This window comes from Cygnus atratus, chromosome 8, assembly GCF_013377495.2.
Source record: "Cygnus atratus isolate AKBS03 ecotype Queensland, Australia chromosome 8, CAtr_DNAZoo_HiC_assembly, whole genome shotgun sequence".
Lineage (NCBI taxonomy): Eukaryota > Metazoa > Chordata > Aves > Anseriformes > Anatidae > Cygnus > Cygnus atratus.
This window is the reverse complement of record NC_066369.1, coordinates 12,109,049-12,135,191: the sequence shown is the minus strand read 5'-3', so window position 1 is coordinate 12,135,191 and position 26,143 is coordinate 12,109,049. Positions and strand designations below refer to the sequence as shown.

The following is a 26,143-nucleotide window of genomic DNA, read 5'->3' as shown; positions in this document are numbered from 1 at the left end:
CCAGGGCTTACATGTGGGTTTGGTAGGAAACTGGTATTCGGCACACAAATGTCACTAAAAATTAAAAATCGCGGCGGCTGCTACAGCCCGGCTGGCGCCAAGGGGAGCGGGTGCCCGCGTCCAGGTGGCGGAGGCCTTGCTCTGATCCCAGCACAAACAAAGCAGCAAGCGGTCGGCTTTTTTGGTGAAAAAAATATAAATATATATATATATATATGTATATAAAACACACCCAGCAGAATGAGGCCACCAGATCTGAGGAAACGAAGCCCAGGCAGCGCGGGGAGGTACCTGACCATGGGGGGGTGTGCACAGCCTGGCCCACGCGAGCAGGCCGCGGCGTGGGGACCCGGGGGGCTGTGGCAGGGCCCCCGCGGGCGGAGCGTGGGGACCGCCGGGGACATTTTCCCACCGGCCTCCGCTCGGGGGGGCTCCGGCAGCCTCCCCCCCGGCTGCGGGCTGCGGTCCCCCGGCCAGGGCGAGCCCCAGGGTGGCAGCCCCCGGGAAGCCGCCCCGGGAGGGGCGCAGGGAGCCCCCAAAACCCCCTCCCCGGCCCCGGCCTCCGGGGGCGCAGGCTGCGGCGGGGCGGCCGGGGCAGGGATGCCGCAGGGAGAAGCCCCCCGGGCGGGGATGCTGGGGATGCTCGGGAGGCTCGGCTCACCCAGCACGAAGTAGGGCAGCTCGGTGTTCTCCAGGTCGTCCACCACCACCATCTCGCCGGGGAAGTCGTTGCGCACGGAGAAGAGCAGCTTGGGCTCGGCGGCCGACGGGCCGTGCATGATGCTCAGGTCGTTCTCCCGCAGGAAGGGCAGCGCCGACACCGTGATGCTCTTCAGCTTGCACTCCAGCTCCTTGGCCGCCGCCTCCGCCGCCGCCTCGGCGGGGCCGCTGCCCGCCGCCAGGCAGCACCCGGCCAGCAGGGCGCACAGCCCGGCCCAAGCCATCCCGCAGCCCCGCCGCTCCCAGCCCCGGCCGGGCGGCGGCGGCGAGGGGCGGGGACGCGGGGCACGGCGCCTCCCCGTGCGGCACGGCACGGCACGGAGCTGAGCGGCACGGCACGGGATGGAACGGCTCCGCGCGGCTCGGCTCGGCTCGGCTCGGCACGGTTCGGCACGGCACGGCTCGGCACGGCTCGCCGGAAAATTAAATCCCTCCCCCCCGGCCCCCGGCCCGTTCTCAGTCTCAGCCTCGTTGAATGGGGAGGGTGCTTTCGGAGTTGGGAAAGGATGGGGGGGTGGGGGGGGGGACGGGGGACACTGCACACACACAGCCCGGTACCGAACTGCCGCCGGCACGATGGGGAAATATAAGGGAAAATAAAGGGGGGGGGGGGGGTGGGGCGTAAGGGAAGCGTGAAGGAAATATAAGGGGGAAAAATAAAATATAAGGAAAAAATACGGGGGAAAATATGGGAAAATATAAGGGAAAATATAGGATAATATAGGGGAAAATATGGGAAAATGAAAGGGAAAATACGGGACAATATAAGGAAAAACTATGGGGAAAATATGGGAAAATGAAAGTGAAAATATGGCATAAGGAAAAGATATGGGAAAAGTAGGGGAAAATATGAGGAAAACATAAGGAAAAATATAAAGAAATAATAAGGAAAAATACAAAGACAATATAAAGGCTATATAATGGAAGATAAGGGAAAAAATCAGTAAAACTATAGTAAAAACCCACAGCAGTGTTTTGTATGATGGGGCCTGGCCTTCTCTTTGGGGGCAGAAGCCCCCTGGCAGGCTGACCACGGCTCTCCGCTCAGCGGGGCCCAGAAACCGACCCCAAAGCCCTGCCCCAACCAGTGGGAGGCCGAGGGGACCCCCAGGGTCCCTGCTTGGGGGGGGCGGCTGCTGCCCGGGAGCATCCCCCTGCCGTGGGAGCAAAATAACATGTGGGAAAGGGCACGAGCAGAGGGACAGACCGCGGGTAAAGACACAAGTGGAGGAATTGGCCGTGGGAAAGGACACGAGCAGAACTGGCCCTGGGAAATAACCCGAGCAGAGGGATAGACCATGGGAAAGGGCACAAGCAGAGAAAATGACCGTGGGAAATGACACGAGTGGAGGAACTGGCCGTGGGAAATGACACGAGGGAGCCCCCCACGCCGGGCCCGCTCCCCCCAAACATCACCCGCCTCGTCCCCAAACCGAGCTCTGCAATACCCGGGCGTGGGACCCAGGAGGAGCGCGGGGCTGCGTGGGGGCCCTTTCCTGTGGGAAACCCTTTTTTTGGGGGGACACCCCCCCCTTTTGGGGGACCCCACCTTTGGGAGGACCCCCTCCCCTTTCGGGGGACCCCCTCCCCTTTCCGGGGACACGCAGCCAGCGGGCTGGAGGCGGGGGGATGCCGGCTATGGGGGCTCACCCCAGGCAGAGCCGGCTCCGCGCTCCCCCAGCCGCAGCCGCCCGGAGCGCCCCGCGCCCCCCACGCGTGTCCGCGCCCCCCGCGCCCCCACGAGGCGAGCGGCCGCGGGAGCACCAATGGGAGGGCCCGGGGAGGCAGGCGGCGCCGCTCATTGGCTGCCGCCCGTGCATATATCAGGGGGCGGCCGAGGGCGAGCGTGGAGGCGGCGGCGGCGGCCGCGGAGCGCGGCGGGACCCGGGTGGCCGCTGCCCGCCGGGGGGCTCCGCGCCATGGGGCGGCGGGGCCGGGCCCGGGGGGGCTGAGACGGAGCAGGAGGGGACGGGGCAGGACGAGGACGGAGAACCCCGGAGCCTGGGGTAAGCCCTCGGGACCGCGGAGCATCTCCGGGGGGCGGCCGGAGCTCGGGATGGGGATGATGTCGCGATTATCGGGATGCTGAGGCAGGGCGGTGGGGTGGCCCCCTCTGCCCGCGTCCACCCCCCGCTCCCCGCGGGCAGCCCGCTCGGGATGCGCTGCCGCCGCTCGGTGACCTTGTCCCGGGGGGGACGAGCCCCTGCGGCCGGGTTTGTCCCGGGACGGAGCGCGGAGCTGCCCCCGGGGGGGCTGGGGGGCACCGGGGGGCTGCGAGCCGCGCCGGGGCCAGGAGAGCCCCGGGACGGCGGCAGCGGGGAAGGTGCCCTCTAAAATGCCCAAACGCGTCCCCACCCCGCCGGGCACGCACCGATCAACAGCTGGCCCCTGGGAGCTGGGGGGGGGCCAAGGGGGGGCTCCCGGCCCCGGTGCTGCCGCACGGTCCCCGGAGCGAGGGGGGGGAGGATGCAGGACGCCAGCGTGGGGACGGGAGCGGGGGCTCGGGGAGCGGGGGCTCGGCTCTCCCCCCGCTCCCCCCCCCCCGGTCTTTAATTTCGGGAGGAACCCAAACTCTGAGAGCTCTGCCTCCCCTTTTCGGGGGAGCCCCGCGTTGTGCCCCCCCTCCCCCCCAGCGCTGCGTTGGGCACGGGCTGGGGGTGCTGGGGTGCCCCCAAACCCCCCTCGGTGGTCCCGGGGCCGGGCCGGGCGCTGCGGGACCTGCCGGCAGGTGTCAGTGTCCCCCCTCCGTCTGCAGCCGGGAGGGTCGGTGCCGAGGACCCCCCTGCGCTCTCCCCAGGCCAGGTTTTGGGGGGATTCAGGGGCGCTTTTGCTCCCCGGGAGCAGCGGGGCTGAGCCCGGCATGAGGGCAGGGCTGGGGGAAGCTGGGGTGGCCCCGCCGACACCCCACATCTCATCCCAGCACCAGCCCCGTGTTCCCTGGGCTGCCCGTGCCCGGCTGCTGCCCTGCCTCGCTGCCCGCCGTGACACTCCGGTGCCACGCTGGTGACACCTCAGCAGGGAGAGGGGTGGTTGGGAGCGGTCCTCGCCTCGCACCGGCGCCCACCCAGACAGCGGGGAGGGGGACGCGGGGGTGCCTGGGGCTGGGAGCTCGGCCTGAGGCTGGAGGAGCCGCCGCTGCGCTGGGGGGAGCCGTGTTTCACATCACTCTGCACAGAGGGCTCCTGCCTGCGGGTGTGAAAGTCTCCAGCGAGCGAAGCCAGAGGGCACAGCACATGGCACCGGTGCGGCGCGGGGCGCCCAGCTGCCACCTCCCTCCACCGCAGCCCGGGCTTCATCTCATTTGATGTCTTATGCAAATCCTTCGCTCCCCGAGTCCGGGGATTTTCTGACATTTTCCTTTGCTCTCACCTCAAAGTTCCTCGCTCTAAGGAAAGCTAATAAAAGGAGCCCAATTCATAGAGTCCTGCAGGTTTTTTTAACCAGCCTGCTGGGCTGGGAGGGGGCAAGGCAGTGACTTACCGAAGTCCCTTTGCAATAGCAAGAAGCAGGGATGGGCTCAGAGCCGTGGCTGGGATCTCTAACGCCGCCACTCAGGTGAGGACAGCAGGCTGGGAGGTGGCTGTCCCCGCGCTCGGGAGCTGCGGGCCCGCTGCCAGCGCCCTGCTGTGCCCGCTTTGCTGCCCATTACCGCGCCGCCGCCGCCCCGGCGGTGCCTGGCTCGCACCCGTCCTTCCCCTGGCAGATCGACGCGGCCCCGGCGCTTCCTCGGGATGCGATGCAGGCACGGGTGGGAAGAGGCAGAGCTGGGTCCTGCGTGGCCCTAGGTGGGTGCGGAGCTGGGCTGGTGGCTCAGCTTGCATCGGCACACGCAGCCAAGTCAGCCCACTCCAGGCACTAAACTGTACTTAGCCTCTGCCCAGCCTCTTTTAAGCGGCCTTAATTTGATAAACCGTCCCCGCATTTAATAGGAAGGTGACACGGTTTGGGTTGCATGCCCACTAAAAGGCATCCCTGTGGAGCTCAGTGCTCCCCCATCACTGCTTCGTGGTTGGCCCTGTCCCAGGGGGTGCCAGGGCACCCGCACCAGGGGTGCTTGTGGGGTGCTCGATGCACCCTGAGCCAGCCCAGCCTCTCCCCCACGCACGCCTCGTGCGGCGTGTACGTGGCCGGATCAGTGTCTGCAGCGTGAAAGGGCAGAAATCAATGTTAATGTCCCTGACAATTAGCTAATGTCTTAATTATTGAACTCCGCTTGATTAGCGGTGGAGCGCGTGGCTCCAGAGCTGCTTCGCCGCCGGCATCGAAGCGAGCGGGACGCGGCCCGAGGCGGCAGGGCGCTGCTGCTGGCACCTGCACAGGGGCTCCTGTGGCTCAGCTCCGCTGCTCGCGGGCACCCGAGGGGTAGGAGGGAGCCTCGAGAGGTGGGAATTTACAGCAAGTTACTTTTGAGATGCAGCTTGTGACAACCGTTGTTGTGGGGGCCAGGCGTGGGACATCACCAGAGGGCCCCCGGGCTTCCTCCTGCGGGCAGTGGGGACACGGGGGGCTGCAATGAGACCAGGCAGGCCTGGCCAGGAAGCAGGCTGTGGTCCTGGACGGGTCTGCCAAGAATATTTGCATTGGCCTGCCTCTTCCTTCGCTTTAAGGTTTTTATAGAAAAAGGGGAAGGAAAAAAAAATAATTAGCAAGCTGGAAGTTTTCCAGCTTCTGTGATGCAAACCCTAAATCAAAAAAAAAAAAAAAAGGGTAGTCAGATGCTTCTCATCAAATCTCCATTCTTTTGGATCAAGGATAAGTGATTAGAAAGTTATTTCTAGATCTAGTAGTGAGGTCAAGGGAGTCACTTGCTACTGAAGAGCTTTGCTATCCCCTGCTTCTGCACATGCCGATTTGTATGTCCATACTGGTTTCGCTTAACCCACCACCAACATAGGCAAATAAATCCGCCTGGTAACGATGGTGCAGGATGGCCACCCCCGGTGGCTTCCCATCCAGCCTGGCCTGTCACATTTCTGTCAGCAGCGATGCTCACGTGCGCAGCACCTAAAGCACCCCCGGTGTGCACGCCTCCACCCGCGGTATCGCTGCCGGGCTGCACGCAGGCGGCTGCCCTAGCACCCCTGGCGAGCCCCTCTGCTTTGTTCACAAGTGCCAGGGATCCAGCTGAGACCGCGTCATCGACACGCACCCTTAAGGGTTTAAAAATAGAAGAGGTGGGGAAAAAAAAAAATAATAATACGTGTTTAATCACGGTGATTCATCCGCCACAGCCCCTGTTCGGGAGAGCAGTTTGGTGGTTCCTGCTACAGGGAATAAAAGCACGGTGGCTGTGGGGTCCCCAAAACCTTGTTCCATCTTGGAGCTAGCCTGCTGCTGAGGGCTTCTCCTAGGTCTTAACTCGCAGCAGAGCCTGGGGATGGAGCACAAAGCTGCCAGGCGGGCAGGGTAAGCCCGGGATCTGGCTGTTTGAAGTCTGGAGCCTTTGCTGGGCTCCAGAGATAAGCCCGGGAGCCCTCCCTGCATCCATCCCCAGCTCAGGACTGGGCAGCGGCTCTCCCCGCCCTGGCCCAGTTCCATATTTTTACACCCAGCATTTACATCAGCTAATGAAGAACAAGTCAGTTCTGACGTTCCTGCGCTGACTTTGAACTTGACTCTGTTTGAAGCGGGTTTTCAGGCAGCCAACCCTCGTGGCACAAGGCAGGAAACCTCTCCCTGCCCCAGCCTGGCCAGCTGGGAGCCAGGCACCTCATGGCTCCAGCAAGCACACGGCAAATTTGGGCTCTGACCCCGGGCTGCTGCTCCCATGTTTAAGATGCTCAGCGCCGATGCTACCACCAGAAGGGTCTCAGCTCACGATAAATGCTGGTTGGCCTCAAGACACCAATGTCGTTAGACCAGGCAGCTGCAGGGTAGATGAGAAGCTTGTGCAGCCAGCCACCCACCCAGCCACGATGACCCGCACATCCTCGCGGTGCATCCCCCAGATGCTCCATGCCCTATGTCACTGGGGGGGGGGAGGGGATTGTCTCCAACTGGCCCCTCGCTCCTGGCCAGCAGGACCAGGATGAGGTTGCCCCATCCTCACAATCTGTCCCCTACGCGGTGCCATTGCAGGGCAGGGCCCGTCCCCGAGGAGCGCAGCGGGGCGAGAGAATGAAGGAGCCGGCCGGGCGGCAGCAGCATGGGGCGGCAGGACCTGCGGCGCGCTGACGGGCCCCCGCCGATGCTCCCGTGGCCACTGGCCCTGCTGGCCCTGAGTGCGTGCTGCGGAGCGGGCGGCGCGGTGCCCGAGCAGCATGCCGCCGGCGCAGCGTCCCCTTTGTCCCCATCCTCGTCCTCCCCCGGCCGAGCACCCCTCGACTGGCTCCTCACCGACCGGGGTCCCTTCTACCGAGCCCAGGAGTACGTGGACTTCACGGAGCGCTACCGGCAGGGTTTCACCACCAGGTACAGGATCTACAGGTGAGAGGCAGCACCAAGGGTGGTGGGGTCATGGGGAGGGGGTTTGATCCCCGTGGGTGAAGCCGTGGGTGCTCCAGGCTCTGGGTCTACCCCCAGCAAGGGAGCAGCCGGTCTCCGACCCACGCACGTTCGGCTGCGGAGCCTGGTGGGGTCTTTTCAGCCCATCCCCACCGTGTGCTGGGCTGGCCAGGATGTGGCCCTCAGGCAGGTGTTTCCCCAAACCAGCAGCAGTTTGCAGTGCAGGTTGAGATGCAAGCACGCAGCTAGGATGCTACAGGAGCAGGGCTGATGCTGGGGCCCTTCGCAAAGCCCCCTGCAGCCCAGGAGGTGTTTGTGGCACCAGAGCAAGCCCTGCTGCACCCTACCTGGAGACCTGACGTCAGTGCAGGGACGGCTGTGTTGTTATGAAGCCCGGCACCCCCAGGGAGCTCATTTCCCCCTCTGCCCTTCCCTGCATGCTGCCATCCTCCGGGGATGCTGCTGGTGACGGAGGTGGGACAGGAAGGAGCATCCGCTGGGACAGTAGCCGGCTTGCACTGAGGAGGAGGAGGAAGAAAACCTGCAGGCAGCCTCACTTCGCCCATGGGATGGGACCAAGGGGGACCCAGTGCAGTGCTGGTGGCCTCCATCCCCACACGGCCCACTGCACCCAGAAGAGGGAGCATCACCCCCCCCTCACCTCAGCATCATACTTTTTGAGCCCAAAAGTCACCATGGAAAGCAGGCTGGTGCCTGCTGAGCCCCTCGGCTGCTTCGTGCCCATCTTCCCTCCCTCCTCCTCCTCCTCTTTCTCTCCCAATCAGCTCTAATTAAACTGTTGGAGAGACACCGCCTGGTTTTAATTAGAGCAAAACGCTGAAGATTAGGCTGAAGCTGGCCGCTGGGTGTTGACGGGGCCGTTGGTTGAGGCAGCAGCAGGCTGGCACAGCCCGCGATGCTGGGGGCTCCCGGTGCGCACAGAGATGTCACCCAGAGCCAGCCCATCCTGCGCTCCTCCTTCCCCACTGCCATCCCATGAAGCTCTGGGTCTGTTCGAGGTGCACGGTCAACCCCCTGCCCCTACAAGAGCCCGCTGGTGGAGGGGAAAGTCCAGATCCTGCCCTGCTCTGAGCGACCCAAGCTTTCGGTGGGGGCCAGCATCGGTGTCCCACATCCTGCCGTCACCGTGCCCGCCACCCCCAGCATCCTCACCCCATCCACTGCCTCGTCCTGGCACCTTCAGCTTCACAGAGAGCGCTGCCGTTATCCAGAGACACCAGACCTTGGATTTCCACTCGGATCCCTGGGGATGAGGACGGAGGCTGGATGAGGCCTGCAGGATGAGGTCTGGCCCAGCAGGCTGGCACAGGCAGCGGAGTGGTGACAATTTCCCAGCAGAGGTGACACCAATGTCATGTGCACGGCTCCGATGCCTCCCATCAATGGTTCGGGGAGGGATAGAGCCTTGCACCCGGGCATCCCTTTCCTCACCCACCTCCGCGGCTCTCACCGTCACTCTCCTCGCCTTCCTCCCGCAGGGAGTTCGCCCGCTGGAAGGTGAACAACCTGGCCCTGGAGAGGAAGGACTTCTTCAGCTTGCCGCTGCCCCTTGCCCCCGAATTCATCCGCAACGTCCGCCTGCTGGGGCGCAGGCCCAGCCTGCAGCAGGTCACCGACAGCATCATCAAGAAGTACGGCACGCACTTCTTGCTCTCCGCCACACTGGGAGGTGAGCTGGGAGGTGAGCTGCCCGCTCCGGCAGCCGCCCCCGGGCACGGGGAAGGGGAACGGGAGGGCAGTGAGCACCGGCGGGGTCTGGGGGAGAAATGTTGACCGCGAAGGGGAGCCTGGCAGCCCCCCGGAGCATGGCGCGTCCCCGCAGGAGAGGAGTCGCTGACCATTTTTGTGGACAAGCGCAAGCTGAGCCGCAGGGCAGAGCCCGCAGGGGCCGGGAACAGCTCGGCGGTGTCGCTGGAGACACTGCACCAGCTGGCGGCCTCCTACTTCATCGACCGGGAGAGCACGCTGCGCCGGCTGCACCACATCCAGATCGCCACCGCCGCCATCAAGGTGGGCGAGGGCGCGAGGGAGGGGACGGCGGGCAGGGGGTCGGCGGCGAGGTGGGGGCAGCGCGAGCCCCGGCGAAGTTTGGCCCACCCGTGTTATTTATGAGAAATCGGGCGCGCTAATGAAGGCGCATTTTTCAGCGGGCCGGAGGCTGGGCTGCCAGCTGTCAACAAGGCAATTAGCAGGCAATTATTTCTCCTCTCCGAGCTGCTGCCGCAGCACCTTGCGAGCTAAGGCATGGCCAGGGGCTGTCCGCAGCCCCCTCCGTGCACGGTGCCGCATGGCAGCACGCGGCCGTGGCCTCCTGCCCTGTCCCTTAGCACCCGTGGGTCCCACCTAGGTGACAGAGACACGGACGGGGCCGCTCGGCTGCAGCAACTACGACAACCTGGACTCGGTGAGCTCGGTGCTGGTGCAGAGCCCGGAGAACAAGGTGCAGCTGCAAGGTAGGGCCCGTGCCGCGGGGACGGCGCGAGTGTCACCAAGGCATGCTGGCGGGCGGGCAGGGAGGCGTGCAGGGTGCTGGATCAGGCTGCTGCTTTAAGAAAAAAAAAACACTAAAAATAAATCAAAGCTGGCCAGGAAGGGGCTGCTGCTCCTCTGCCAAGAGGAGCCGCGATCGATGGAGAGCCCAGACAGGCGGCTCCACTCTGAATGGATGTGGGCACCCAAGGGCGTTACAGGAGGGACACGGGTTGGGATGGGATCCAGGCTGGGCGTGCCGGGTGCCCTGACCCCCCCAGGGGCTCCCTCCTGCCCGCAGGGCTGCAGACGGTGCTCCCCCCGCACCTGCGAGAGCGTTTCGTGGCGGCTGCCCTGAGCTACATCGCCTGCGGCTCGGCCGGGGAGCTGCTGTGCCGCCGGAGCGACTGCCGCTGCCAGTGCCAGCCTGCCTTCCCCCACTGCAACTGCCCCGAGGCCGACGTGCAGGCGCTGGAAGGCAGCCTGGCCCAGCTCCAGCGCGCCTGGGAGAGCCACCACGGCCAGTTTGAGGAGTCAGGTGAGGGTGGGGGAAAGCTCCCCGGGTGCTGGGACCCAGACCCCAGAGCAGCTCCGTGCCCGGAGCCCTCCGGCCGGCCCCAATCCTGTAGCAGTGGTGGGTGGCAAACACATCTGGGGAGCCCCCGTGGGTGCTCAGGATGGGCGGGGGGTGCTACAGGGGCACCAGAGGGTCCGTGTTTAGCATGTAAGATGGGTCTTGCCGTGAAGAACGAGGAGCCTGTGGGCATATTTTCCTGGGAAGTGACAACCTCTGGTGACACCAAGGACAGGGTCCGGTCACACCAGCCCCCCGAGAGCCAGCCCGGAGTGCTGCAGGGCAGTGAGGGCTGCGCTGCGTGGTGGGCCACCACTGTCCCAGCAACCCTCAGAGCTTGGGGAAGGGGGCACATGGAAGGAGAAGACCTTCCCTCACACCTTGTTGAGACCCATTCCCACCAACATTTAGGTGGGGGGTGTCCCTGGAGGAAGGACCCTGGCTGGAGGGAGGTTGGCTCCTGCTTTACCTTCGCTTTCTTCTCTCGCTGCTCGCCCCCCTGGGCTTGCTGACTCAGTCTCTCTTCTCACAGAGGAGTTCCAGGCCCTGGTGAAGAGGCTCCCAGGGGACCGTTTCCTGAACAGGACAGCTATCTCCCACTTCTGGGCCATGGACCTGGACGTCCAGCACCGCTACCAGCAGCTGGGCACCAGCCTGAAGCTGCTCTCCAGGAAAACCCACCGCATCATCCGCAGGCTCTTCAACCTCAGCAAACGCTGCCACCGGCAGCCTCGCTTCAAACTGCCCAAGGAGAGGTAGGCTGCCACAGTCCCCGTCCCCCGTGGAGACACCGCTTAGAGCTCCGAGTGGGGCTCAGCCCCGTGGCTGGGACTGGAGGAGCTCCCACCTCGCTGGGGAGAAGCCTGGGGGTGGGCGGGCAGCAGAGGCAGCTTCGCCACCTGGGGACATGGTCCTCGCAGGTTGGGTTCAAGGTGGAAAACCAGGCTTGGTTCAGTTGTGTTGCCCCCAAAAAGTGAACAGAAGGCGGGTGGCCCTTCAGAGCCCCCCTAAGCGCCTGTCCTCCCCCGGCCCTTCTCCACTAGGTCGCTTCCTTACTGGTGGAGCCGCGCGCAGTCGCTCCTCTACTGCAGCGAGACCGCCGTGCCCGGGACCTTCCTGGAGGAAAGCCACAGCTGCACGTGCCCCTCGGAGCAGCCCTCCTGCCAGGGGTCCATTCCGTGTGCCTTGGGCGAGGGGCCAGCCTGCGCCAGCTGTGCCGAGGACAACAGCACCCGCTGCGGGGCCTGCAACCAGGGCTACGTGCTGGCCCAGGGCTCGTGCCGTCCCGAGGTGGCTGACTCGCTGGAGCACTACCTGGGGCTGGAGACAGACCTGCAGGACTTGGAGCTCAAGTACCTCCTGCAGAAGCGGGACAGCCGCATCGAGGTGCACTCCATCTTCATCAGCAACGACATGCGCCTGGGCAGCTGGTTCGACCCCTCCTGGAGGAAGCGCATGCTCCTGACCCTGAAGAGCAACAAGTACAAGCCCGGGCTGGTGCATGTCATGCTGGCCCTCTCCCTGCAGATCTGCCTCACCAAGAACAGCACGCTGGAGCCCGTCATGGCCATCTACGTCAACCCCTTCGGGGGGAGCCACTCGGAGAGCTGGTTCATGCCCATCAATGAGGGCAGCTTCCCAGACTGGGAAAGGACTAACGTGGATGCCTCTGCCCAGTGCCAAAACTGGACGCTCACCTTGGGCAACAAGTGGAAGACCTTCTTTGAGACGGTCCACGTCTACCTGCGGAGCCGCATCAAGTCTCTGGACGACAGCTCCAACGAGACGATCTACTACGAGCCCTTGGAGATGGCAGACCCCTCCAAGAACCTGGGGTACATGAAAATCAACAGCCTGCAGGTCTTCGGCTACAGCCTGCCCTTCGAGCCGGACGCCATACGCGACCTGATCCTGCAGCTGGACTACCCCTACACGCAGGGCTCCCAGGACTCGGCCATGCTGCAGCTGGTGGAGATCAGGGACCGGGTGAACAGGCTGTCGCCCCCTGGCAAAACCCGCCTCGACCTCTTCACCTGCTTGCTGCGCCACCGGCTCAAGCTGGCCAACAACGAGGTGGCCAGGATCCAGTCCTCCCTGCGGGCCTTCAGCGCCAAGCTGCCCAACGCGGTGGAGCAGGAGACGGGCAAGCTGTGCAGCTAACAGCCAGGGCTGCTCAGACGGCGGAGCGACGGGGACAGGAGAGAGGAAAAACACCCCCAACAGATTAAATCAAGGCCTTACCTTAGTGCCAACCGCGTGCTTCCACAGTACACCCAGCCACCGGCCAAAGGGACGCAGGGCTCGAGCAGAGGAAGGCAGCACGACCTTGGGCGCAGGATGACTCTGGTGGGATCCCAGCGTGGGGACATTGCTTCTGCTCGAGCATGCCACACTGGTGGCCAAGGGGATGTGCTGGTGGCTGGGGGACACAGCTCAGCCGGAGGCAGCTGCTGGCCCCACCACAGCGAACCCTCCAAGACCACAACCCAGTGCACACCATCGGTTCCTCCAGCGGCGATCTCCGTGGTGCCCCAGCTTCGTAGGCTTTTAAAAATGTCTTTCTGCTGATGCTCTCACATCCCAGCCTTCCTACGGCCGTGTCCTCGCACGTGGCACAGGGGGGGACCAAGATGTGACAGGCAGAGCCGAGGCACCACCACCCCGCACATGGGCAGGGACCTGGCGTCTGCCCCGCGGGCACTGCTGTCGTGGACACCAGCAGAGACCTCTGGGCCGCTTCTCTTTACAGCAAAACAAGAGCAAGAGAAGGAAAGAGAAAGAAAAAAATGTTTTATTTATGTATTTATTTGATTGGTTTGGGAGGGAGTTTTTTAAGCCTATTTATTTGGGGAGGGTTATTTCTTGTCGGTGGCTCCAGCCAAGGGACATCTTAGTAAAATGTATCTGTTTAATATATTTTTTAAAAAAAATGCCTTTTTTTGATCAAAAGAGCAACCAAAAACAACCAAGGAAAAGAAAAAAAAAGAAAAAAAAAAAGAACACTCACTGTCATCTCTGGCCCTGGCTTCTCCATTGCCGTGCTGCAGGGGGGTGGGGAGGAGACCCCCGTGCTGTGTGAGACCCCCTCTGTGCCCCCGGGGCAGAGGTTGGGAGCTCAGCCCTTGCTGGCCAACCATCTGCCTCCCACCAAGGGCTTCGTTAGCTGCCAGGTCTGTGCCAGGGGCTCCGAGGAGGCCCATTACGACTGTCAGATGCGCTCACTGTGGCACGTAGCACCTCCTTGGGCACGCCAGACACGGCCCTTAGGAGCCTCGCGTGGGGCTCCTGAGATGTGGTGTGGAAAGAGATGGGCACTAACTGACCTCAGCCGCCCTTTCCGGGCACTCAGTTGCATAGATGATGGTCAGCACTGTGCCGTGGCTCCCTTACCTGGGCTGTGTAGGGAGGTTGCTCCATACCTGCGGTGTCCTCGTTGCCCTCCTCATTCACTGTCCCTTAGAAGGGGCACGAAACCAGGTGCAGCCCATCCCAGATGCCCCCAAAGCTGCCTCAGTTCTCCATCAGCTAAACCCAGCACAGGTATCAAGGGCATCACTGCATCCCACATCACAGGGTCTTCAAAAGACATCACCTCCAGCGCCATGGAGGTAAGACAGGAGTGGGAAAGCCCTGTTCCTACCCTGCTTCCTACCCGGGGGCTGAAGAAGAGCAGCAGCCCCACTGCTCAGGGCGATCTTCACGACTCTGCCAAATCCTCCCTGGCTGCCAAAACTCATCTGCGCGACTGCTGGAAGAGCCACGGCAACCCAGATTCATCTCTCCTGCTGCTCCCCCTCTCCTCCATCCTTGGGCGATACAGATAAAGAGATAAGCAGGAGGAAAATAAAAGCGGAGTAGATAAACTATATTCCCTGTCTGACCCATCAATTCATCAGGCAGCCTATTGTGTTTACAGCATCCCTCAAGCTGTCACCTGGACTTCTGCTCTCCGTACAGCTGCCTTCCTTTGCCTGTGTCTCCCAGGCCTAAAAATCAGAGAAGTCAGGCAATGAAACACACAGGGAGGAAAGAGGGAGTCAAAGCCATCACCTCGGTGAGGGTCAGGGTGGGACATCTGCCCCAAAGGGGAGGGAGAAGCAGCCCTGGGTGTGCTAGGGAGGGATGGGACAGGTCGCAGCTGAGTGGGAAAGCAGTGACCTGGGGGATGTGTTGATGGCAGCACCCCCTTCCCGAGCAGGTGGCACCAGGGAATGTGTTTGGAGTGCAGGGAGAAACCAGACTGCCCCTTCCTGGCCAGCACCGGGAGGCTTCCCAGCCACAGAGACCCTTTCTGCTGCTGCCACACATCTTCCTCGGTGGTGGCACGTCGCTTTGCCTCCCCATCACCATGCAGGATGTGTCAGGCTCACGATCCTCTGCTCCCAGCCCGGCTCCTCTAGACAGAGCATCTCCTACTGTGCTTTTCTGCATCCTTAACTGGTCACATATCCTGAAGCTGTGTGAATACAAAAACAAGAGCCCTCAGGCATCGGCAGCATCTCGAGGAGCTGCCCTCCCTCGCCACCCTCCTCATAACGTGGGCTGGGTGCATGGCAGAGATGCCCCTGAGCACACATGGGATCTCCACGTACGCACCCAACCAGCAAAGCAGACCATGGGATGCAGTCCCTATGGACCCAAGGGCACAAATTGGGCAGCTTGAGGCCTTTTCACCTCCAGCTTCTCAGCCAACACCACTCTGCTGTTTGCAGGGCTTGGAGCTGCGCCGTGCCTCAGTTTCCCCACCCACACAAACACACCCCGTGCTCCAGCACCCCCAGGGGTGTGCCCCCATCACCCCACAGCCCAGCAGCACCCGCGTAGCCAAGAGGCAAGACGAAGCCTTGCCACCCCTTTTTCAGCCTTGTCTGTTATTTCCCTGTCTCCTGACAAGCTCAGAAGTGCAACCGAGGTGGCAAATTAGCGCCAGAGCCTCGTTAATTGGCAGGCAGGAGCCTTCCCCTGCTGTTTGGGTTGTCATCAGCTGCTTCAGCACATTTTCCGTTTCTCTCCTTCAGTCTATTTTCTCCCCTTTCTAGTGGTTTTCCTCCCTGATCCCTCACTTTGAAAGCCACCAGCCCTGCACCAGGGGACCTTCTGTGAGCTCTTGGCTCTGCTCCTGCGCCACAGAGCCACCACAACGCATGCACGTTGTTTTTCCAAACTAGTTTGGCTGTTTCGCTGACAGAACAGCCCAAAATTACAGCGTATAAACCATGGGGAACACAATAAATCCCCGTCGGCTGCTGGGACGGGAAAGGTGCCCAGAGCTGACCTGCTCCCGGGCCGCATCCTGACCCTGTCCCACGGGAGTCCCCTCTCTCCCAAGAGGTGGCAGCGTTGGGAGCAGTGCTCTCAGGAAGGCTCCTGTGGGAACAGATGTGGTGATTACCCAAATTAGTTTCTAATAGCTTTTATCTCCTAATTTCTACTTTGTCAAGTGCTAAAATCCATTAATAACCAAGAGACCATGTGGAAAAACATTTAACATCCCAGCTGCCAAGAGCTCCCACCTCTGTCACACTCCAGCAAGGTTGAGGGAGAAAGGAAAAAAATAAATAAATAAATTCAATTTTCCACCCAGCACGTCAGCGGAGCGAGAGGGGAACCGTGCACACAGAGCTGGGGATCCCACACGCTGTGCCAGCAGCACTGCGGTCCCCTGGCCGCAGGGAGGTGTCCCAGAGGTGACGTCCCCCTGAAACTGACTGTTGGTTGCTGGGGTAAGGTCACGAAGAGAAATACCCTCAGACACACGCAGTCCATAAAACTACAGTCTGTTTCCCCTCTAATTGGTAATAAATGTAAATGTTTAGTTATGCCCGGCTTGGGAGCTATGAAAAACACATCTGGCTGGCTGGCTCCTCTGCCTGCCATCTGCGGCGCGAAGGGAAGGGGAACACACACGTGCGTGTGTGTGTGTGTGTGCGTGCACACCTGAGTGTGTGCAGGAGCTGCAGGAGGAGAAGGTTGGCTGGGTGGCCCCTGCCCCCAGGCCCGCACCATCCCCTCGCCCAGCAGTGGCTCCAGCCCCACAGACGCCGCCGTCACGGGCCCTGCTGGGCCCACACCTCACCATGCCCACGGGGAGCCCCTGGAGCCCCCCTTCCTCCTCCTCACTCTTCCTCTGGCAGCGCCGCCTCTTCCTTTGAAGCAGGTTTTTCTCGGAGCTGCTTTTTCTGGACCGTCCCAGAAGAGTCCGCACGCTCATCCCTCCCCTTGCCTTGATCAAGGCTGAAGCCTGACATCCGAGCGCGCTGATCAAAGCCGTGTCTCTGGGTGAGATTCGCTGGCAAGGAACAGCAACAGTTGGTGCCGAGCTGGTCCAGGAACACCGCCGCGGATGCTGGTGGGGGAAAAAAAAAAAGGAGAGAGACCACTGCACCGAGCAGGTGGGAGGCATGAAGGACCAGTGTAGAGCAGAGAGCCAAAGGGGTCTCCACTGCTGCTTTGAGATCCCTGAGGGTGGGCCAGCAGCCAAAGCACCTCCCCGGCTGCTCACACCCGCCATCGGGTTTGGGTTTTCATCCCCCAGGAAGGCTGGAGGCGGGAGGAAAGGCCAGCGGTGACGTCCGCACCACGCTCCTGGCAGCCCCCGAGCCGCCGCGGCAGCTGGCTTTGAGCACTTTTCATCTAATTCAATGAAAATGAGCTGTTCGAGTGAATGAAGATAATTTAATAATGAATAGCTCCAACTTATCGGAGAGGCTCTTCGTTCCTGCCTGACAGTCGCTGCCTCTAAGTGCAATTTAATAAGGGAATCACCATCAGTCAGCCCTGTGGTTGGAAATCAGCACTTTGCTGCTTGGGGAAAACGCTCCGCACCTCCCTAAAAGCTGGGGCTGTTTCTTGAGGAGCCTAAAACCCAGCAACTTGTAAAAGGGAAAAGAAAAAGAGCAGGGGAAAAAAAAATAAAACAGCAGATCAGCACATCTTCAGAGGCAAAATGTAATTAAAAATAAAAGCCAGCTTGAGGAACGCTGTAACCCATGCAGCAGTGAGGGCTGCAGGAGGAGGAGATGCTGCCTGAGCTGGCAGGGGGCAGAGCAGAGGGGTCCCCAGGGGTCCCGAGGCTGCAGCAGGTCAGTGCGGGGGGGCTCCAGGGAGCACTGCTGCTCTCTGCCAGCTGCTGCCCCGTGTGCTACCGTCCCCAGCAGGAATGGGGACGTGCCAGCTGGTGAGGGCCCGCAGCATGCACAGGGGTCGTGCCAGCCCTGGGTGGAATGCTAATGGTCCTCAGCACCCCAAAATCCTTCTGTTCCAGCAGAAGGTGGTGGTAAAACAGCCGACACGTGAGCCGCCAGCAGCACGTTGCTCCCCCGAGGCAGGGATCCGCATCCCACCGAGCACCAGCCCAGGCAGTGCGGGGCCTCATCCTGCTCAGTGCTGCAGGCGCAGGTGTCAGCATGGATAACGCCAGCCCGGCGGATTCCTGCAGACACCTGCCAGCAGCGGGCGCTTAATTATTAATTGCGTTTCCAGTAGAAATTGTTGCTCGCGCCAGCGGAGTTGGACGAGACATCAGAAGCAATTAGCAAGCCCTCCGCGCCGCTACAACGCCGCCTGCTCAGCGCCCTGCTCACGTCCTCCTCGGGCTGCTGCGGGGGGAAGGAGGAACCCAGCCTCGTCCACGGGCTGTCCCCTCCTGCGGCCACAGCACCGAGGCTGGGCAGGATCAGTCCCTGGTCCGGGTTTAATCGCACATCACTCCAGCACCCCTGAGCTGCTCCACGAGCAGAGCCACCTCGGGGCCCAGCGCCAGCCACAGTCCAGGTGCTCGACCAAATTAATTTTTATCATAACCAAAGTGACCGGTCAGTAGTCTCCAACCAGGCTTTTCCTCGTTATTGAGACTGTTCCATAGTGAGAGCAATTTGGGGAGCTTATTTTCCACTTCATTGAGTGTCATGTTACCGCAAATGAATATATTCCTTGGTTGGTGTGATGGAAAATACAGCTGTAAACGCTTTCTGCTTCATTTGGGCAAAGAGCTCCAGACAGGACTAAATATAAAGAGAATTTAAATGCCGTACTTCATTAAAAAAGTTGTTTCCCATTCTCTTTCTTCCTGAAGATATGGGGCTGCTAGTGGAGAGCGCAAAAGGGTTTAAATTTACATCAGTGTCACACTGCCCGAGCCAATCGCCGCCCGCCTCTGACTGATGGCAGACGCCTGTCCCTGGAGGCTCAGGGAGGGAGGCCGAAGGCAGGGGACAGAGGAGGGGATGGGTTGGGATGCCCCATTCCCATCTGGGGGGTTAGAGATCCTCACCTGCTGCACAGCCACCAGGACCAGAGCGAAGACAAAGATCCTCCTCGCCTTGGTGGCAGCTGGGATCGTGTCCGCACACGGACCGTAACTCCCAGACTGCACAGGAGCAAGACTCAGTCCTGCAAGCCCACCGCTGCTGCTGGGAGAAGCCAAACCTCACCTCCGGAAGGCAGGGCACACCGCCTTGGGCTGCCACAGTCTCCTGGGACCCCCCCTTCCCATACGTGTCCCACCCCGAGCAGCACGAGGTGCGACCAGGCAGCGCCCTGCTGTCCTTCAGTGGATGTAAGGGGCTGCTGCAAACCCTACAGGCAGCGCTGAGCTCACCTGACTCATAAAATAGCCACCTCTTACAATTATGATGAATTTAAAATCACAGACCCCTTCCCCGCCCAAGATCTAAGTAGAATTGCTAGGAGCGAGCTGCGTATAGCCTGTAAGCTCTGTGTAATTGACTGAATTGAGTTTGACATTTGAGTGGAGGATCCAGGGCCTTCACAGGGGATAAAACACCATCCACGATGCTCTCTCTTATCCCCAGCACAGGGGTCTGGCCAACCAGCTGCTCTCCACAGACCTGCAACCATGGGAAAGAACGAGCCACAACGATCTCCTTTCCCTTCCCTTCGTCCTCCTCTGAGCACGAAGCTTCCACCACTCGTTTGCCAGAAGCACCTACGGTGCTCCTTGAATGTGGGGACAATGGGTGCCGGAGGCTCTCCAGGTCCCACCTCCAGCCCTGTGCCTTCTCCCCTCTTTGTCCCATCCTCATGGAGGAGCTCTGGAAACCAGTGCCCTGGCTGGGACTGGCACGATGGCAGGGAGCAGTGACACAGCCTCCCCAGGGACCAGCGCAGGTTCCCACATCCCACTGGGGTCCCTCCATCCACTCTGCCACCTCCCTCCACTTGCACCCAGTGTCTCCTGAAGCAGGTGTGAACAGCAACCGCCTGGAATCTGGATCAAGGGTGACTTGATGTAATTATTACCGTAATGGTATCTCAAGGCTATCCGTGCCGGCCGGAAGTAAAACTTGTGTTGAACAAGTTTAATAAGCATATCATCTAGTACAATATTCGCACTGAGGGGCAGTGTGGATTTAGGAAGGATTACAGTAGCTTTGCAGCTTTGCTTAGCTTTACATGGGATATTTCACACACCGCAGATAAAGCGGGATGAGCCTGCCACAGCTGATAGCAGCAGCAGCCCCTAACACTGCCTCCCAGCTGCTGTTCAGCAGCAGATTACAGGCTCGCCCCACACACTGAGACCAGGCTGCAGGGGCTCTGGTCACCTCCTCAGCAGGGGGACCCCAACCCCTGGTGTCCTTTCCACATCCCCAGCAGGGACCAGCTGAAGGCATCACACCAGCACAATGTTCTCCAGCAGGCTCCTGACCTGCTTCTGTGGACCCCATGGAGAAGACCTGGGTTTCCCAGATCCCACAGGCAGAGGCCATATGGGACCTGGAGATATGGGACCTGGAGATATGGGACCTGGAGATATGGGACCTGGAGATATGGGACCTGGAAAGCAGCGGCTGCCGAGCCCATGCCCCCAGGAGCAAACTCCCTGCCACCAAGCAAGTGGTTTTCTGCATCTTGAGACCTTTCTACGCCCAACACATCCAAAATTTTTCATTATAACGATGAAAACTCAGGAGAGAGAAATGCTTCCTCTCCAGCTCCCGCGTGCTCACCCTCTGCAGAAGGTGCCAGTCAGCAAGTAAGACGCCAGGCTGCCCCGTGCTCCCCGGCCTTAGGTAACGTCCTATATAAAGCACTTGCATCCGCATGCTGAGTGTCTCAGAAATACTGCTTCTGCCTAATATATGCATTGGTTTTCGCTCAGCTTTTGAACCAGCAGGTCGCCTGTTGTTAATTAATGCATCGCTGAAATTATGTTTGGGGGCTACTAAGGTTTATTGGGTAGAAAATTATTTCAAATACAGAGAGCAGGCAGTAAAGATTGGAAATATGTTTTCAAGTATAAACCTAATTGCTACAGGGAATCCCTTTGGGATCCATTTGGAGCCCTTGCTTTTTTATTTCCTTCCTCTGTTAATGACACAGCCAAGGTTTGTACGACAGCAAACCCACAACTGCATGCTGATGAAGGGGCAGCCAGCGGCTCGAGGTGGGACCCCAGACCTGGTAGTGGCCTTGGTGGCAAGGCTCAAGAGCAAGGTCCCCTCGGCCACCCACTGCCTCAGGGGCGCTGCCCACGCTTAAGTGCTTTCCTGGACCACAGCCCAGCTGAACAGAGGTGTTTCGAGTAGCACAGATGGAATTTCTCATCTTTCTTTTTGTTCCATTGCCATGGCGGTGCATCCCTTGGCACGCTGGTGACCTGCACAGGAGGCTGACCTGCACGAACACTGGAGAAATTTGCTTCTTGAAAATCATCCTTGTTTCTGGCTGGGAGAACAGTAACGTTTCTTCCCAACCACTGCCTTGCTCCGTTCTGTTTGGCTCCTCGAGGAAGCATCCCTCCCTCCCCAGCTCTGGCACACAGCCCCTCTGAGACATGCTCCCCATCGCAGCTTGGAGGGCCTGCATGTCTGCATCCAGCCCCAATCTGCGCCATGCCATCCAGCACCACTCACCCTCTCCTTCCATAAAATCACTGCCACCCCAAAACCACAGCCCAAACCAGCCCCGGTCATTATTTATTTTTTTTTTTTTAAAGCTGCACGGCATGAGGGAGGTCGCCTTGGGAGCTGTGGGCAGGTCCAGTTGTTCCTGATTCAACCTGTGCTCTAACTTCAGTTTATGGCAGCCGTTGCCAGCCTGGCAGGACACGCTCACGATTAGTAAGAAGGACGTGGGGAAACGTGCCCTTTTTTCTTTTCTTCAAAGGCAGACGTCACAGGCAGTACCAGCCGCTGCCCCCACAGTGGGAAACTGAGTCCCCAGCTGCCAGCATAAAGCCAACCCACGCAGCCTCAAACCCAGCAGACATCACCGTTAAAGCAGCTTCAGAAATTTCCCTGATTTTCAGGAAATCTCTCCCTCTCCCCCAGACGTGGCTCCAGCACCTTGGAGAGGTGAACACCACCGAGCTCAGGAGCCAAACCAGGCGTCAGCGAGGACGAGGACTTCCCCTGCACCACACGGAAGACAGCGGGTGCCCTAAGGCACAGGATTAACACAAGACAAAGACAGCATGAGCAAAGATCGGTCCAGTCTCGCTTTCAACACACCAGGTGCCCAAGGACTCTCCTATCTGGGAAGACCAAATAGATAATCCTTCCTGTGAATATTGAGAGTTATCTTGAAAGAGTGGACAGCCCTTCCCACCCATGGTCCCTTTTTAAGGCCCCTCCAGCATCATCTCTTTCAAGCCTCAGAAATTGCTTCTAAAAACCCAGACTACATTTTCCTACAACCAGCTTACCAGATAGGGATGCATCTTGCTCTACTGGAGTCCTTACCAAAGCCACTGCCTTAATGGATGTTGGATGTCCTGCAAACCCTACCGGGGGCTAACGCTGATCCCTCTCACTACAGCAGGTCTGGGACGCAGCCAAAGCATCCACAGGAACCCTCGGTAGGATCCCAAACCCTTGCCACTTTGCAAGTGATTTCTACCTCCCGTTCCATACCAGCAAGGACCACTAACACCTGCTGCAAACTTCAATAAGGAGCCAGAGAACAATAAGGGATCTACGTCCATGAGATCCAGCAGTGGAAGGAGGCACCACCAGCCTCCAGGAGCAGATGCCGGAGGCTGGGAAGCGGCATCAGCTACCCAGGAGCTCCTGGAGATGCTCTCAGTGCCGGCGCTGGCTGGGGACCCGGCCTCCAGCTGCACGCTGCAAAAAGCAGCACGCCCAAGCCAGCTTTTATAAGGCCAGGGGAATTCAGGGGGTCCTCGTACCCCAGCAAAACTCCGGGATTTAGATGCTCGGCGATACGGTTGGAACAATTTCCTTGATCTTTTATTACCCTGGTAAATAATTTACTGGGACAGCCATTTTAAAAAATCCCATAAAAGACCCATAAAACATATTTATCTCACACACACACCAAAAAAAAAAAAAAAAAAAGCTCTTTGGCTCCAACCAACAAGCTGAAAACTTGTTTGTATACTTCACTGCACATAAACTAACCAATGCCTTGTGACAGCTTTAAGCTTTTTAACAGCTCTCTCCCTGCTGCTCTTTATTTCCATTTTTCTCTCTGCGATTTCAGAAGAAGAAGAAAAAAAACACCACTACGAGAAGTTTCTGCTTTTGGACAGATATGGACAGCTGGGAACTGCCCTCCACTTTTCCTGACACCCCGTACATGGGGATGGACGTGCACGAGCCCTGCACAGCCCATCAAACCACGTCTTTATGCCTCAGTTTCCCCCTTTAAAAGGCCACCCCTTTTCTGCCTTTTTGTCCAAGATCTCCCTGCAGAGCACCCACCAAACACAAAAGCAACTGTCCCAAGAAAGAGCCGGGGTTCCGTGCTGGAATCGGCGCTGCGGTGGGACACCCCAAATCCTGGTGAGGATGGAGGTCTGTAGGGCTGGGACATTTGCCCCCTTCCCGAGGAGCCTCCAAGATAAGGAGCATCTATGAGGCACTTCTGTCTTCTCCTGCTGGCAGAGCACAGGTTCCTTTTCTGTACAAAGACATGAATAAACGGAGAATCCAAAAAGAGGGATGAGGAGTGCCTTTTCCCACCAAAGCCATGCCCGAGCCATGCGTACCAAAGCTTTTTATTGCTCCCTTGGACACCAGAGGACCCAGCGGGCTGAAGCCTGGCCAGCAGGGCGAGATCTCAGCCTGCTACCAAAGCACAAAAGCAGAACACAGCCGCGTTTAGTGCTGCGAGCAGGCTGCCTGGTGCCAGGCAGTCGCTGCCTCCAACAGCAGACCGATCCACATCCTCCTGAGCGGTGCCCACAGACCCGGCCCCGCCTCAGGGACGGCTCTGCCAGCGAGACGCCAGCAGACACCAACATCTCGGCACGGGACGACTGACCTTCACATGCGGGGACGGGCTGGGGTGTTTGTTCCTCCTGCGGGGAGCGAAGGAGACGTGGGGGCAGCGGTGGGGCTGGCTGAGCGTCCTGCTGCAATGCAGAGCAGGTCTCCGAAGCAGGCAGAGCAGCTCTGTGATCGGGGAGAGCGCAGCACTCCCGCGTTGGGTCAGCAGAGCCGGCCACCCAAGGGCTGCCAAGGCACGCAGCCAGCCAGGCGTGCATAGTGCCTGCTCCGGGTGGCAGCTGGCTTCATCCCGACGTGAGCCAAAGGGCTGCTGCCCACACCGGCTGGTTCCCCGTACCAACCTCTCCTCACCTCCACCGCTCGCTCTACAGGGAGAGGAGAAGCTCAGAGCCAAGTCTGGCAGCCAGCAGCCAGGCTGACGGAGCACAGGTCATGGAAAGAAGGCGAGTGGCCAAAAGAAGCCGGGGTCTCTGCGTGCTGAGCATCACTTCTGCCCAGCTTCAGTGCCTGCAGCAGCACACGCATGGCGCACGAGCTCTCGGCCAGTCTCCCTAGCAGGTTAAAGCCCAGCAGAGCTTCAGGCTTCAGGTCTGCATCACCTCTCCCACCTCGTCCCCCTCTTCTCCAGCTCTCATTGCTTCTTCCCAACATCTCCTCCCCATCCCGCAGCGCCACCGGGTTTCCTCCTTCCTCATCAGCAGTAAAGGGAGCTCCATAATTACCATCAATGGAAGGAAGCAAAACAGACACTGCGAGCTGCAGGATGGCTCACATCAGAGTCTTCCTGGAGCAGAAATGATGCCCAGAGCTACAAACCTGAGCAGATCCTTGCAGCCAAGGACAGACAGGCCTCCCCGGGAGAGGCTGAGGCTCCATGCTCAGCTCAGGGACCACACCAGCATCCCCAGGTCCTGCAGATCCTTCGGCTAGCGTTTCCAAACTGAGGAGCACATCAGTGGTTAACTCCATTTGCAGATTTAAAAGTCAAACGCTGCCACAGGAAATTAAAAGATAATGCAAGGAATTATTTAAAAAATTAATCTTTATTACTCTCCACTCCCAAGCTGCTAATAAAAAAATGTGTTCCTCATGCAGTCTCTATAAAAACAGGTTATAAAGCAGGGAAAGAGAGGAAAGCAGATGCTTTTAAAAAAATATCTTTCATCCCTCTGCCCTGTCTGCCCATCACAGCCTTTCATCTGCACCTGCATGTCAGCCCCCAGCAGTTTTGAACCCAGCCAGCCCCTTTTACCCTGGGAGGCAATTATTCCCCTTTTCCATCTCCTCCCCCTTGCCCCCCCCCCCCATTTTACATCTCCAGGAGATCAGCAACCCCTGCTCCAGAGAGCAGGCTAGAAGGTGTTTTTAATGGCACACCTTCCTTGCTCCAGGTATCTCTGAGCACTGTATAAAACAGAATGAATTATAGCTCATTACCAAAAGGGCAGGCATTGGGGAAGTAAACAAAGCAGCTATTACAGAAGTCAGCAACAGCTCCACAATGCCGGAGCAGGGTTGAAACAAGCAGAACACCATGCCTGAGAGAGAGGTCAGGGCTCTTTGATTGCTCTGAGAAGCCAGAGGCTGAGAGGCAGGTGGCAATTGCAGTGGTTTATTTGCAGTGGTTTATTCAGAAGATGCTTCTGCCTGGAGCTGCGCTCAAGCAAGAAGCACGCTCCTCGGTTCTCGCTGGTGCTTGAGCCCCCAGAGTCTGCAAAGGCACTGCGAACACTTTTACATCGTGACAGCTGGCATCAGCTAGCCAGGTTTTGGTTAAATTCAAGAGCCACCACAATTCAAGCAAGAGCACCCAGTCTAACACAAGGGAGAGATGGAGCAGCGAGAGCCGACTGAGTGCAGGAGCACCTGGAGCCCCATGCCATGGCAGACGCAGAGGTGAGGTGTCCCTCTGCGGGGAGGTGGCTCGCCGAGGTAGCTTTGACTATGATAGATGGTGCTGCGCTGAGTTCTCACTGATGTAGAAAATTAGAGAGAGATCGCTGCAGACACGGGCCCATCCGAGACACTTGTTGTCTGTCTCCCGCACACAGGCGCCTCTCCCGGGAGCTCCCCCTCCAGCTTGTAGGCTCATCATTCAGAGTGCTGAACTGGGAAAAGCAACACTACTGCTTTTTTCACCCCCAAAATTACTTGATTATATTATTCTTGGACACGCATGAGGCGTTGATTTCCTCACTTAGCCACTTGTTTGCTTCTCCTCAGCTAGGAAAAGAACAGCCCATCACTTTTCTTTTTTCTTTTTTTTAAATGTCTCCTTGCTCAAGGTGCAGAAGAGGCTCTAGCCAAGACAGGAGCCATTTTTTGGCTGGAAATTGCTCCCTAAAACCAGTGACTTGTGATCCACCCTGGGGCAGATCTGATAGTTGGGAACCACACCAAGCAATGCTGCTGTAATCTCATGCTAGTGTCCTCCTGCAGGACGGTCCCCCTCCTGGCTCTCTCTTAACCAGTTACTGGTTTTCTTGCCCTTCATCATGGCTGGGTTTGTTCTCCATTGCCTCTCTGCTAGACACCAAAATGTTTTGTAAAAGGTCTTGAAAAACCCATGTGTGCTTCCATACGAAATAACTCTAATGGTGTGCACATCAGCACAGGCTGGTGGATCTTCAGGAGACCTGTCCCACTGAGGGAGACAACCAGGCCCTTGCTTTAAATCAATGCCAGCCCTCAGCAAGAGGTA

At 59.3% G+C, this 26,143-nt stretch overlaps 2 protein-coding genes across 2 annotated transcripts in view; one reads left to right on the top strand and one right to left on the bottom strand.

Annotated features, from left to right (window-relative positions):
• ASTN1 (astrotactin 1) overlaps positions 1–944 on the bottom strand; it is a 35,679-nt gene extending 34,735 nt beyond the window's left edge. The window contains exon 1 of the mRNA XM_035537699.1: positions 662–944. Coding sequence (XP_035393592.1) covers positions 662–944 — 283 coding nt within the window. The remainder of the gene's footprint in view (positions 1–661) is intronic.
• Positions 945–6,865: 5,921 nt separating this feature from the next.
• On the top strand, positions 6,866–12,388 carry BRINP2 (BMP/retinoic acid inducible neural specific 2). Its single transcript, XM_035537895.1, has 7 exons — positions 6,866–7,146; positions 8,664–8,854; positions 9,008–9,195; positions 9,533–9,638; positions 9,956–10,192; positions 10,761–10,983; positions 11,272–12,388. The coding sequence occupies exons 1-7, from the start codon at positions 6,866–6,868 to the stop codon at positions 12,386–12,388; spliced, it is 2,343 nt and encodes a 780-aa protein (XP_035393788.1).
• The last annotated feature ends 13,755 nt before the right edge of the window (positions 12,389–26,143 follow it).